The sequence below is a fragment of the Bombina bombina genome, chromosome 12, assembly GCF_027579735.1.
Source record: "Bombina bombina isolate aBomBom1 chromosome 12, aBomBom1.pri, whole genome shotgun sequence".
NCBI classification, from domain to species: Eukaryota; Metazoa; Chordata; class Amphibia; order Anura; family Bombinatoridae; genus Bombina; species Bombina bombina.
The window spans coordinates 57,989,787-58,002,939 of record NC_069510.1 but is presented as its reverse complement, the minus strand read 5'-3'; the positions used below and the strand labels follow the sequence as shown (position 1 = coordinate 58,002,939).

Below are 13,153 nucleotides of genomic sequence, written 5' to 3'. Positions count from 1 at the left end.
ATTATTTTGTCCACTTAATGTAATGTTTCTCATTCTCAGAACTTGCACTAGCTGTAAAACAATTGACTTTATACTAACATTATGGCTATAGCTATGGCTAGATTTGTTGCCTGCAGACTGATGTGTTATTCTCTAGCAACACAACAGAAATGTGTTGTAAGTACAAGGCGTTTACTGTGCTTTTAACAGTTTTAGAAAACGTGTGCCGGTCATTATATGTATGCATTTTTATCCCAAGCTGTGCTTACAGTTATCTCACTCAGTTTTGATATGAAGTTATGAAGCCAATGCTAATTCGCTAGTGTGTTGTGCAAACACTGCTGCTTTGTTCTTTTGATTACACTGGTTAAACACTCTGACACTTAGGGCTCAATTTATCAATCAAGGGCGGACATATTCATCCCCGTCAGCCCCAGCTCTCGCCTGGCGGGCAGTAATTTGCTGCCAGAATTTAACATTGCACACGAGCACTATTTTGCGTCCAATCCCGTCCCCTGCCCGCGTACAGCCAATCACGCCTGGGCAGGAGCTTTCAATCTCCCCCAGTCAGAGAAGACTGGGGAGATTTAAATTCTCCACCTAAGAAGTGGAGAAGAGAGTAGGGAAACAGCGGTCTGATGACTGCTGCTTGATAAATCGCGACTGCAGGTTATCTTGTAAGAACCGGCAGTCATAGCGAGGAGAAGGGCTTGAATCGAGCCCATAGCTTTTATTGGTTGTTGCCTACATACTGTGCTGTTGATTGATATCTGCTTGCTTATCTGTAATTGGTTGATATCTGTTTATTGAGCTCTTTTTGGTTGATATCTCTTGTTTAGAATATTGGTGTTCTGTTCTTTTAGGAGACAGGATTTGCAGTGTTGCCATTGTCCTGGTGTCCCCACTTGACATCTGTGCGTGAAGTGCCAACCGGCGGTCTCAATGTATCACAGCCATGTGCTGAGTGCAATACCCAGCTGGAAAATTGGGTCTGTCTCACTTGTTATCAGGTAAATTAAATAATATTCCGTCAGAAGGTAGGAGTTCAGTTTTTCAGTCTAATGTATTAATTATTTATCTGTTCTAGGTGCTGTGCGGGCGATATGTCTCTAAACATATGCTCTTACATGGTGTCACATCTGGACACAACCTTGTCCTCAGCTTTTCAGACATTTCAGTTTGGTGCTATGGCTGTGAGTCCTATGTACATCATGAGGTATGTGTATTTAACAATCTCTCAGTGTCTGTATGTGTGTGTATATATGTTTAAGTGTATGTATATATATATATATATTAGGGCTAGGCGATATGGGGGGGGGGGTCGCGATTTTTTTTTAAAAAACACATTGCGATTTAATCGCGATTTTATAAAAAAATACTATAATACCTTAATTTTTCAATAAAACGTTTATTTAACACTACAGAATCTTACTGTACATATTTTTCAATGTCTAATACACTCTTGGAGCATACAAATACAAACCACAAAATAGTTCAAATAAAATTAGCTACCTGTGCTGTGGTTACATAGTAGAAACGTTTATTTAACACTACAGAATCTTACTCTACATGTTTCTCAATGCCCAGTACACTCTTGGAGCATAAAAATTAACACTTATAATTAGAGGAGAAATATTAAAAAGAAAACTTGTTGTGCACTGCACCACTGTGTACTGCTACTGATGATTGATGGTCTATCTTCTGGGAGTCTACACTTGACTCAACTAAATTATATATTAAATAAATATAAATAATAAATATAATTTTACATTTATCATCTATCTATCTAGTAAGTAACTCTATATATCATTCATCCTCTATAATCTATCTACTAGATAGATGATAGAGCAGTACGTAGTAGATATTATTTATATAGATTTTGGTAACATCATGTTGAATATATTATATTTTACATTTACACTTCACAATACATCCTACATTTACACTTCACAATACATCCTACATTTACACTTCACAATACATCCTACATTTACACTTCACAATACATCCTACATTTACACTTCACAATATATCCTACATTTACACTTCACAATACATCCTACATTTACACTTCACAATACATCCTACATTTACACTTCACAATATATCCTACATTTACACTTCACAATACATCCTACATTTACACTTCACAATACATCCTACATTTACACTTCACAATACATCCTACATTTACACTTCACAATACATCCTACATTTACACTTCACAATACATCCTACATTTACACTTCACAATACATCCTACATTTACACTTCACAATACATCCTACATTTACAATTCACAATATATCCTACATTTACACTTCACAATATATCCTACATTTACACTTCACAATATATCCTACATTTACACTTCACAATACATCCTACATTTACACTTCACAATACATCCTACATTTACACTTCACAATACATCCTACATTTACACTTCACAATACATCCTACATTTACACTTCACAATACATCCTACATTTACACTTCACAATACAGCCTACATTTACACTTCACAATACATCCTACATTTACACTTCACAATATATACTACATTTACACTTCACAATACATCCTACATTTACACTTCACAATACATCCTACATTTACACTTCACAATACATCCTACATTTACACTTCACAATACATCCTACATTTACACTTCACAATACATCCTACATTTACACTTCACAATACATCCTACATTTACACTTCACAATACATCCTACATTTACACTTCACAATACATCCTACATTTACACTTCACAATATATCCTACATTTACACTTCACAATACATCCTACATTTACACTTCACAATACATCCTACATTTACACTTCACAATACAGCCTACATTTACACTTCACAATATATCCTACATTTACACTTCACAATACATCCTACATTTACACTTCACAATACATCCTACATTTACACTTCACAATATATCCTACATTTACACTTCACAATACATCCTACATTTACACTTCACAATACATCCTACATTTACACTTCACAATACATCCTACATTTACACTTCACAATACATCCTACATTTACACTTCACAATACATCCTACATTTACACTTCACAATACATCCTACATTAACACTTCACAATATATCCTACATTTACACTTCACAATACATCCTACATTTACACTTCACAATACATCCTACATTTACACTTCACAATACAGCCTACATTTACACTTCACAATACATCCTACATTTACACTTCACAATATATCCTACATTTACACTTCACAATACATCCTACATTTACACTTCACAATACATCCTACATTTACACTTCACAATATATACTACATTTACACTTCACAATACATCCTACATTTACACTTCACAATACATCCTACATTTACACTTCACAATACATCCTACATTTACACTTCACAATATATCCTACATTTACACTTCACAATACATCCTACATTTACACTTCACAATACATCCTACATTTACACTTCACAATACATCCTACATTTACACTTCACAATACATCCTACAAGCAATCCTTATTGAACATTTATAAATAAAATATGTTATATTATTGTAATATGTAATCAAACTCAATGTTATGCGTCACAGAAGTAAAAAAAATAAAAAAAATCAGTAAGGCACTTTAAAGTTTTCTCTTGTTAAGTGTATCCAGTCCACGGATCATCCATTACTTATGGGATATATTCCCTTCCCAACAGGAAGTTGCAAGAGGATCACCCAAAGCAGAGCTGCTATATAGCTCCTCCCCTCACATGTCATACTCAGTCATTCTCTTGCAACCCTCAACATAGATGGAGGTCGTGAGAGGAGTGCAGTGTTTTATACTTAATTAATTCTTCAATCAAAAGTTTGTTATTTTTAAATGGCACCGGAGTGTGCTGTTTTTTCTCAGGCAGTATTTGGAAGAAGATTCTGCCTGCGTTTTCTATGATCTTAGCAGAAGTAACTAAGATCCACTGGCTGTTCTCGCGCATTCTGAGGAGTGAGGTAACTTCAGAAAGGGAATGGCGTGCGGGGTCTCCTGCAACTAAGGTATGTGCAGTAAAATATTTTTCTAAGGAATGGAATTGACTAAGAAAATACTGCTGATACCGAAGTAATGTAAGTAAAGCCTTAAATGCAGTAAAAGTGACTGGTATCAGGCATATTAATGTATGTGCAGTAAAATAATTTTCTAAGGAATGGAATTTGACTAAGAAAATGCTGCTAATACTGAAGTAATGTAGTAAAGCCTTAAATGCAGTAGAAGCGACTGGTATCAGGCTTATCAATAAGAGATACATACTCTTTAAAAAAGGATGTTTAAAACGTTTGCTGGCATGTTTAATCGTTTTTTTGAGGTACATTGGTGATAAAACTTATTGGGGCATAATTTTTTCCACATGGCTGACTTATTTTCTGCATAGAAACAGTTAACTGAGGCTTCCCACTGTTGTAATAAGAGTGGGAGGGGCCTATTTTAGCGCTTTTTTGCTCAGTAAAAATTCAGACTCAGTCTTCCTGCTTCTTCCTGCATGATCTAGGAAGTCTCTAGAGAGCTCAAGGGACTTCAAAAGTCATTTTGAGGGAGGTAATCAGTCACAGCAGACCTGTGACAGTGTGTTTGACTGTGTTAAAAATGTTTTTTTTCTCTATTGATTATCCGTTTTGGGTATTAAGGGGTTAATCATCCATTTGCAAGTGGGTGCAATGCTCTGCTAGCTTAATACATTTACTGTGAAAATTTGGTTGCTATAACTGATTTGGTTCATTGTTATTTCAACTTGAGACAGGTTTTGTGCTTCTTAAAGGCGCAGTAGCGTTTTTTATATTGCTTGTAAACTTATTTTAAAGTGTTTTCCAAGCTTGCTAGTCTCATTGCTAGTCTGTTTAAACATGTCTGACACAGATGAATCTGTTTGTTCAGGAGGCGCGTGCTAATATGGCGCCAAGTACATCAGAGACGCCCATAGCAATCACTTTACAGGACATGGCTACAATCATGAATAATACTCTGACAGAAGTATTATCTAGGTTGCCAGAATTAAGAGGCAAGCGCGATAGCTCTGGGATTAGGACAGAGCGCGCTGGTGCTGTGAGAGTCATGTCCGATACTGCGTCACAGTTTGCAGAACATGAGGACGGAGAGCTTTATTCTGTGGGTGACGGATCTGATCCAGGTAAACCGGATTCAGAGATCTCTAATTTTAAATTTAAGCTTGAGAACCTCCGTGTATTGCTAGGAGAGGTTTTAGCTGCTCTAAATGACTGTAACACAGTTGCAATTCCAGAGAAATTGTGTAGGCTGGATAGATACTATGCGGTGCCGGTGTGTACTGACGTTTTTCCTATACCTAAAAGGCTTACAGAAATTATTAGCAAGGAGTGGGATAGACCCGGTGTGCCCTTTTCCCCACCTCCTATATTTAGGAAAATGTTTCCAATAGACGCCACTACTCGGGACTTATGGCAGACGGTCCCTAAGGTGGAGGGAGCAGTTTCTACTTTAGCTAAGCGTACCACTATCCCGGTGGAGGATAGTTGTGCTTTTTCGGATCCAATGGATAAAAAATTAGAAGGTTACCTTAAGAAAATGTTTGTTCAACAAGGTTTTATCTTGCAGCCTCTTGCATGCATTGCACCTGTCACTGCTGCTGCGGCATTCTGGTTTGAGTCTCTGGAAGAGGCCATTCACACAGCTCCATTGGATGAAATTATGGACAAGCTTAAAGCACTTAAGCTAGCTAATGCATTTGTTTCTGATGCCATTGTACATTTAACTAAACTAACGGCTAAGAACTCCGGATTCGCGCGATATGGCTTAAATCCTGGTCAGCTGACGTGACTTCTAAATCTAAATTACTTAATATTCCTTTCAAGGGGCAGACCTTATTCGGGCCCGGCTTGAAAGAAATTATTGCTGACATTACTGGAGGTAAGGGTCATACCCTTCCTCAGGACAGGGCCAAATCAAAGGCCAAACAGTCTAATTTTCGAAAATTTCGAGGCAGGAGCAGCATCAACTTCCTCCGCTCCAAAACAGGAAGGAACTGTTGCTCGTTACAGACAGGCCTGGAAAACTAACCAGTCCTGGAACAAGGGCAAGAAGGCCAGAAAACCTACTACTGCCCCTAAGACAGCATGAAGGAACGGCCCCCTATCCGGAAACGGATCTAGTGGGGGGCAGACTTTCTCTCTTCGCCCAGGCGTGGGCAAGAGATGTCCAGGATCCCTGGGCGTTGGAGATCATATCTCAGGGATATCTTCTGGACTTCAAGGCTTCTCCTCCTCGAGGGAGATTCCATCTATCAAGGTTATCAGAAAACCAGTTAAAGAAAGAGGCATTCCTACGCTGTGTACAAGACCTCCTAGTAATGGGGGTGATCCACCCTGTTCCGCGGACGGAACAAGGGCAGGGATTTTACTCAAATCTGTTTGTGGTTCCCAAGAAAGAGGGAACCTTCAGACCAATCTTGGACCTAAAGATCTTAAACAAATTCCTAAGAGTTCCATCATTCAAAATGGAAACTATTCGAACCATCCTACCCATGATCCAAGAGGGTCAGTACATGACCACAGTGGACTTAAAGGATGCCTACCTTCACATACCGATTCACAAAGATCATTATCGGTACCTAAGATTTGCCTTTCTAGACAGGCATTACCAGTTTGTGGCTCTTCCCTTCGGGTTAGCTACGGCCCCGAGAATCTTTACAAAGGTCCTGGGCTCACTTCTGGCGGTTCTAAGACCGCAAGGCATAGCGGTGGCTCCGTATCTAGACGACATCCTGATACAGGCGTCAAGGTTTCAAATTGCCAAGTCTCATACAGAGATAGTTCTGGCATTTCTGAGGTCGCATGGGTGGAAAGTGAACGTGGAAAAGAGTTCTCTATCACCACTCACAAGAGTCTCCTTCCAAGGGACTCTTATAGATTCTGTAGAGATGAAAATTTACCTGACGGAGTCCAGGTTATCAAAACTCCTAAATGCTTGCCGTGTCCTTCATTCCATTCCACGCCCGTCAGTGGCTCAGTGCATGGAAGTAATCGGCTTAATGGTAGTGGCAATGGACATAGTGCCATTTGCACGCCTGCATCTCAGACCGCTGCAATTATGCATGCTAAGTCAGTGGAATGGGGATTACTCAGATTTGTCCCCTCTATTAAATCTGGATCGAGAGACCAGAGATTCTCTTCTCTGGTGGCTTTCTCGGGTCCATCTGTCCAAGGGCATGACCTTTCGCAGGCCAGATTGGACGATTGTAACAACAGATGCCAGCCTTCTAGGTTGGGGCGCAGTCTGGAACTCCCTGAAGGCTCAGGGATCGTGGACTCAGGAGGAGAAACTCCTCCCAATAAATATTCTGGAGTTAAGAGCAATATTCAATGCTCTTCTAGCTTGGCCTCAGTTAGCAACACTGAGGTTCATCAGATTTCAGTCGGACAACATCACGACTGTGGCTTACATCAACCATCACGGGGGAACCAGGAGTTCCCTAGCGATGTTAGAAGTCTCAAAGATAATTCGCTGGGCAGAGTCTCACTCTTGCCACCTGTCAGCGATCCACATCCCAGGCGTGGAGAACTGGGAGGCGGACTTTCTAAGTCGCCAGACTTTTCATCCGGGGGAGTGGGAACTTCATCCGGAGGTGTTCGCTCAACTGATTCATCGTTGGATCTCATGGCGTCTCGCCAGAACGCCAAGCTTCCTCTTTATGGATCCAGGTCCAGAGACCCGGAAGCGGCGCTGATAGATGCCCCTTGGGTTTTCAACATGGCTTATGTGTTTCCACCGTTTCCGCTGCTGCCTCGACTGATTGCCAAGATCAAACAGGAGAGAGCATCGGTGATTCTGATAGCGCCTGCGTGGCCACGCAGGACCTGGTATGCAGACCTAGTGGACATGTCGTCCTGTCCACCATGGTCTCTACCCCTGAGGCAGGACCTTCTAATACAAGGTCCTTTCAACCATCCAAATCTAATTTCTCTGAAGCTGACTGCATGGAGATTGAACGCTTGATCCTATCAAAGCGTGGCTTCTCAGAGTCAGTTATTGATACCTTAATACAGGCACGGAAGCCTGTTACCAGAAAAATCAACCTTAAGATATGGCGTAAATACTTATATTGGTGCGAATCCAACAGTTACTCATGGAGTAAAGTTAGGATTCCTAGGATATTGTCTTTTCTACAAGAGGGTTTAGAAAAGGGCTTATCTGCTAGTTCGTTAAAGGGACAGATTTCTGCTCTGTCTATTCTTTTGCACAAGCGTCTGGCAGAAGTTCCAGACGTCCAGGCTTTTTGTCAGGCTTTAGCTAGGATTAAGCCTGTGTTTAAAACTGTTGCTCCTCCGTGGAGCTTAAACTTGGTTCTTAAAGTTCTTCAAGGTGTTCCGTTTGAACCCCTTCATTCCATTGATATTAAGCTTTTATCTTGGAAAGTTTTGTTTTGATGGCTATTTCCTCGGCTCGAAGAGTCTCTGAGTTATCTGCCTTACATTGTGATTCTCCTTATCTGATTTTCCATTCAGACAAGGTAGTTCTGCGTACTAAACCTGGGTTTTTACCTAAGGTAGTTTCTAACAGGAATATCAATCAAGAGATTGTTGTCCCATCATTGTGCCCTAACCCTTCTTCAAAGAAGGAACGTCTTTTGCATAATCTGGACGTAGTCCGTGCCCTGAAGTTCTATTTACAGGCAACTAAAGATTTTCGTCAAACTTCTTCCCTGTTTGTCGTTTATTCTGGACAGAGGAGAGGTCAAAAAGCTTCGGCAACCTCTCTCTCTTTTTGGCTTCGTAGCATAATACGCTTAGCCTATGAGACTGCTGGACAGCAGCCCCCTGAAAGAATTACAGCTCATTCTACTAGAGCTGTGGCTTCCACCTGGGCCTTTAAGAATGAGGCCTCTGTTGAACAGATTTGCAAGGCTGCGACTTGGTCTTCGCTTCACACCTTTTCAAAATTTTACAAATTTGACACTTTTGCTTCTTCGGAGGCTGTTTTTGGGAGAAAGGTTCTACAGGCAGGGGTTCCTTCCGTTTAAGTTCCTGCCTTGTCCCTCCCATCATCCGTGTACTTTAGCTTTGGTATTGGTATCCCATAAGTAATGGATGATCCGTGGACTGGATACACTTAACAAGAGAAAACATAATTTATGCTTACCTGATAAATTTATTTCTCTTGTAGTGTATTCAGTCCACGGCCCGCCCTGTCTTTTCAAGGCAGATCTAAATTTTAATTAAAACTCCAGTCACCACTGCACCCTATAGTTTCTCCTTTCTTGTTGACTGGATATGACATGTGAGGGGAGGAGCTATATAGCAGCTCTGCTTTGGGTGATCCTCTTGCAACTTCCTGTTGGGAAGGGAATATATCCCATAAGTAATGGATGATCCGTGGACTGTATACACTACAAGAGAAATACATTTATCAGGTAAGCATAAATTATGTTTTTTTTTACAATATTCACTTTATTGCTCACAACTTTGAGCTGTCCCACCGCCACACCACAGCTTGACCACCGCCACAACACTCCTAGATGACTCCCTACACACTCTTTAATCTCTTCCACAATGGCCGTTTCGCAGGCATTCTCAGGTCTGCCCAATGGCCCCACACTGGTCCGCCTCTCATCCTCCCTCTCCACCTCCATTTTCATGACAATCTGAAGATTTTTTTATTTATTTTTTAAATTGCGTACTCTCTCGGTTTTAAAACCGCAGAGATTAATCGCGGTTTAAAACCCATCTGCGATTAATCGTGCAGCCCTAATATATATATATATATGTGAATGTATGTTGTAAAAGTTGCCCAAGAGCTAGAGGTCCCATGAAATTTCTTAGTGGTCCCATTTTTTAACTTCATATTTTTGCATTGCTGAATGTGTAAAATTGAAATTTCATGATACACGCTTTTATTACACATTTCTCTATATATTCTTTTTTTGAAAAACAGTGCTCCTTAAATAAATACAATAAACCTGAATAACCTTAAACTTAATGCCCCTTCAAAGAATTGGAATCCTTCACATATTTTATTGTCCCAATTTTGAGAAAAAAATAGAGAGAAATGAGAGAAAAGGAGAGACAGAAAGAAGAAAGAGAGAGAGAGACATACATAGAGGGAGAGAGAAAGAAAGGAGAGAGAGAGGGAGAGACGGAGGGAGGGAGACACACAGATGGAGGAAGGGAGAGAGAGAGAAAAAGAGAGCAAGATAAATAGATTGAAAAAGAGAGAGGGTGAGAGAAAAAGAAAGGAGAGAGAGAAAGAAATAAAACAAGAGAGAAATACAGAGGAGAGAGAGGCAGAGGGAGGGGAGAGAGAGACGGAGAGGGCAGAGAGAGAGAGGGGAGAGAGAGAGACGGAGAGGGCAGAGAGAGAGAGACGGAGGGGGAGTGAGACAGAGGGAGGAGAGAGACGGGGGACAGAGAAGGCAGAGAGAATCAGACATAGAGGGGAGAGAGAGACAGAGAGGGGAGATAGAGAAGAGAGTGTCTCTCTCACTCTCCCCTCTGTCTCTCTCACTCTTCTCTCTCTCCGCCCCTCTGTGCCTCTGTTTCTCTCCCCTCTGCATCTCTCTCTCTGTTTCTCTCTCTCGCCCTTCTCTGTCTGTCTCTCTCCCCCCTCTGTCTCTCCCCCCGTCTGTCTCTCCCTCCTCCGTCTTTCTTCCCATCTGTCTCTACGGCTATACCGCTGAAAAAATTGGCCATTGTGCACGGAATATGCAGGTCTCCCGTATCACAAGTAGCGGCGTTACAGCTATACTGCTAGCATTTTAGCCTTTATGCAACTCTCCGTTTCGCACTCAAAAAGTGGCTTTTGTGTGCAGGATTTTAATTGCGCCTGTATTACAGGTTGTGCGGTCCGGATATAACACTAGCGTTACAGCTTATACCGCCAAGATCCATTCCGCTGTCTGAGACCAGTAGTCATCGATTTTGTGAAACAAAAATGTTTCACAAAACTCATAAAAAAAATATAACAAAGTACCCTAACACCCATAAACTACCTATTAACCCCCAGCATCGCAAATCTGCCATCCACATCACCAACACTAAAATAAAATATTATCCCCTAAACCGTCATCCCCCCGCATCGCAAATACTGTAATAAACCTACTAACCCCTAAACCACCGGCCCCCACATCGCAACACACAAAATTAAACTATTAACCCCTAAACCTAACACCCCCTAACTTTAAATTAAACTTACAATATAACTACCTTCAAATAAATAAACCTGTGAAATAAAAAAAACTAAGATTAAACTATAAATAAACCTAAAAAAATTACAATATTAAAAAACCCTAACTTTACAAAAAAAACACACTAAAACTATGAAAAATAAAAAACACTAAGATTACAAAAAAATAATAAACTAAATTATCAAACGGCTAGAATACGAGTTTTGCGGTAAGAGCGGCTCGGTACTAACTTGCAAGTTTTTTCCACCGCTCACCTCCCTATAGCGCTGCTATTACAGGTTTTCATAAACTCGGCATTAGCAGGCAATAAGTGAGCGTTGAGCAAAATTGAGCTCCATACCGCACTCCAATACCAGCGCTGCTTTGAGCTGGTTTTGCATGCTCGAGCACGATTTCCCCATAGACATCAATGGGGAGAGCTGGCTAAAAAAAAGCCTAACACCTGCAATAAAGGAGCGTAAAGCTCCGTAACGCTGCCCCATTGATTCCTATGGGGAAAGAAAAGTTATGTTTATACCTAACACCCTAACATAAACCCAGAGTCTAAACACCCCTAATCTTCCGCCCGACATCGCCGACACCTACCTACACTTATTATCCCCTAATCTGCCGCCCCCAATGTCGCCACCATCTACATTACACTTATTAACCCCTAATTTGCCGCCCCCGACATCGCCGCCACCTACCTATATTTATTAACCCCTAATTTGCTGCCCCCAACGTCGGCGTCACTATACAGTACTAAAGTTATTAAACCCTAACCCTAAGTCTAACCCTAACACTCCCTAACTTTAATATAATTAAAAGAAATCTAAATAAATATTACTATCATTAACTAAATAATTCCGTCGGCGTCACTATACAGTACTAAAGTTATTAAACCCTAACCCTAACACCCCCTAACTTTAATATAATTAAAATAAATTTAAATAAATATTACTATCATTAACTAAATAATTCCTATTTAAAACTAAATACTTACCTGTAAAATAAACCCTAAGCTAGCTACAATATAACTGTTATATTGTATCTAGCTTAGGTTTTATTTTTATTTCACAGGCAAGTTTGTATTTATTTTAACTAGGTAGACTAGTTAGTAAATAGTTATTAACTAGCTACCTAGTTAAAATAAAACCTAACCTGAGTTACACTAACACCCAACCTTACACTACAATTAAATAAATTACATTAATTAAATACAATTAACTAAATTACAAAAACAAACAAACACTAAATTACATTAAATTATTAAGGGCCTTTTGCGGGGCATTGCCCCAAAGAAATCAGCTCTTTTACCTGTAAAAAAAAAAATACAAAGAACCCACCACCCACACAACCAACCCCCCAAATAAAATCCTATCTAAAAAACCTAAGCTTCCCATTGCCCTGAAAAGGGCATTTGGATGGGCATTGCCCTTAAAAGAGCATTTAGCTATTTTTCTGCCCAAACCCTAATCTAAAAATAAAACCCACCCAATAAACCCTTAAAAAAACCTAACACTAACCCCCGAAGATCCACTTACAGTTGATGAAGACCGGACATCCATCTTCAACGAAGTGGCAGAAGTCTTTATCCAAGTGGGCAGAAGTCCTCAACGAAGCCGGGAGTAGTCTTCATCCAAACGGCATCTTTTATCTTCATCCATCCGACGCGGTGCGGCTCCATCTTCAAGACATGCGGCGAGGAGCATACTCTTCTTTCCACGGCTAACGAAGATTGAAGGTTCCTTTAAGTGACATCATCCAAGATGGCTTCCCTTGAATTACGATTGGCTGATAGAATTCTATCAGCCAATCGGAATTAAAGGTAAAAAAATCCTATTGGCTGATGCAATCAGCCAATAGGATTGAGCTTCAATCCTATTGGCTGATCCAATCAGCCAATAGGATTGAGCTCACATTCTATTGGTTGTTCCAATCAGCCAATAGAATGCAAGCTCAATCCTATTGGCTGATTGG

General features: G+C 40.3%; 1 protein-coding gene across 1 annotated transcript in view; it reads left to right on the top strand.

The window, feature by feature from the left end:
* The window catches only part of LOC128642875 (histone deacetylase 6), a 338,039-nt gene that overhangs the window by 291,132 nt on the left and 33,754 nt on the right, over positions 1–13,153 (top strand). Inside the window, exons 28-29 of the mRNA XM_053695741.1 lie at positions 843–989; positions 1,067–1,195. Of these exons, the coding sequence (XP_053551716.1) occupies positions 843–989; positions 1,067–1,195 (276 nt within the window). The remainder of the gene's footprint in view (positions 1–842; positions 990–1,066; positions 1,196–13,153) is intronic.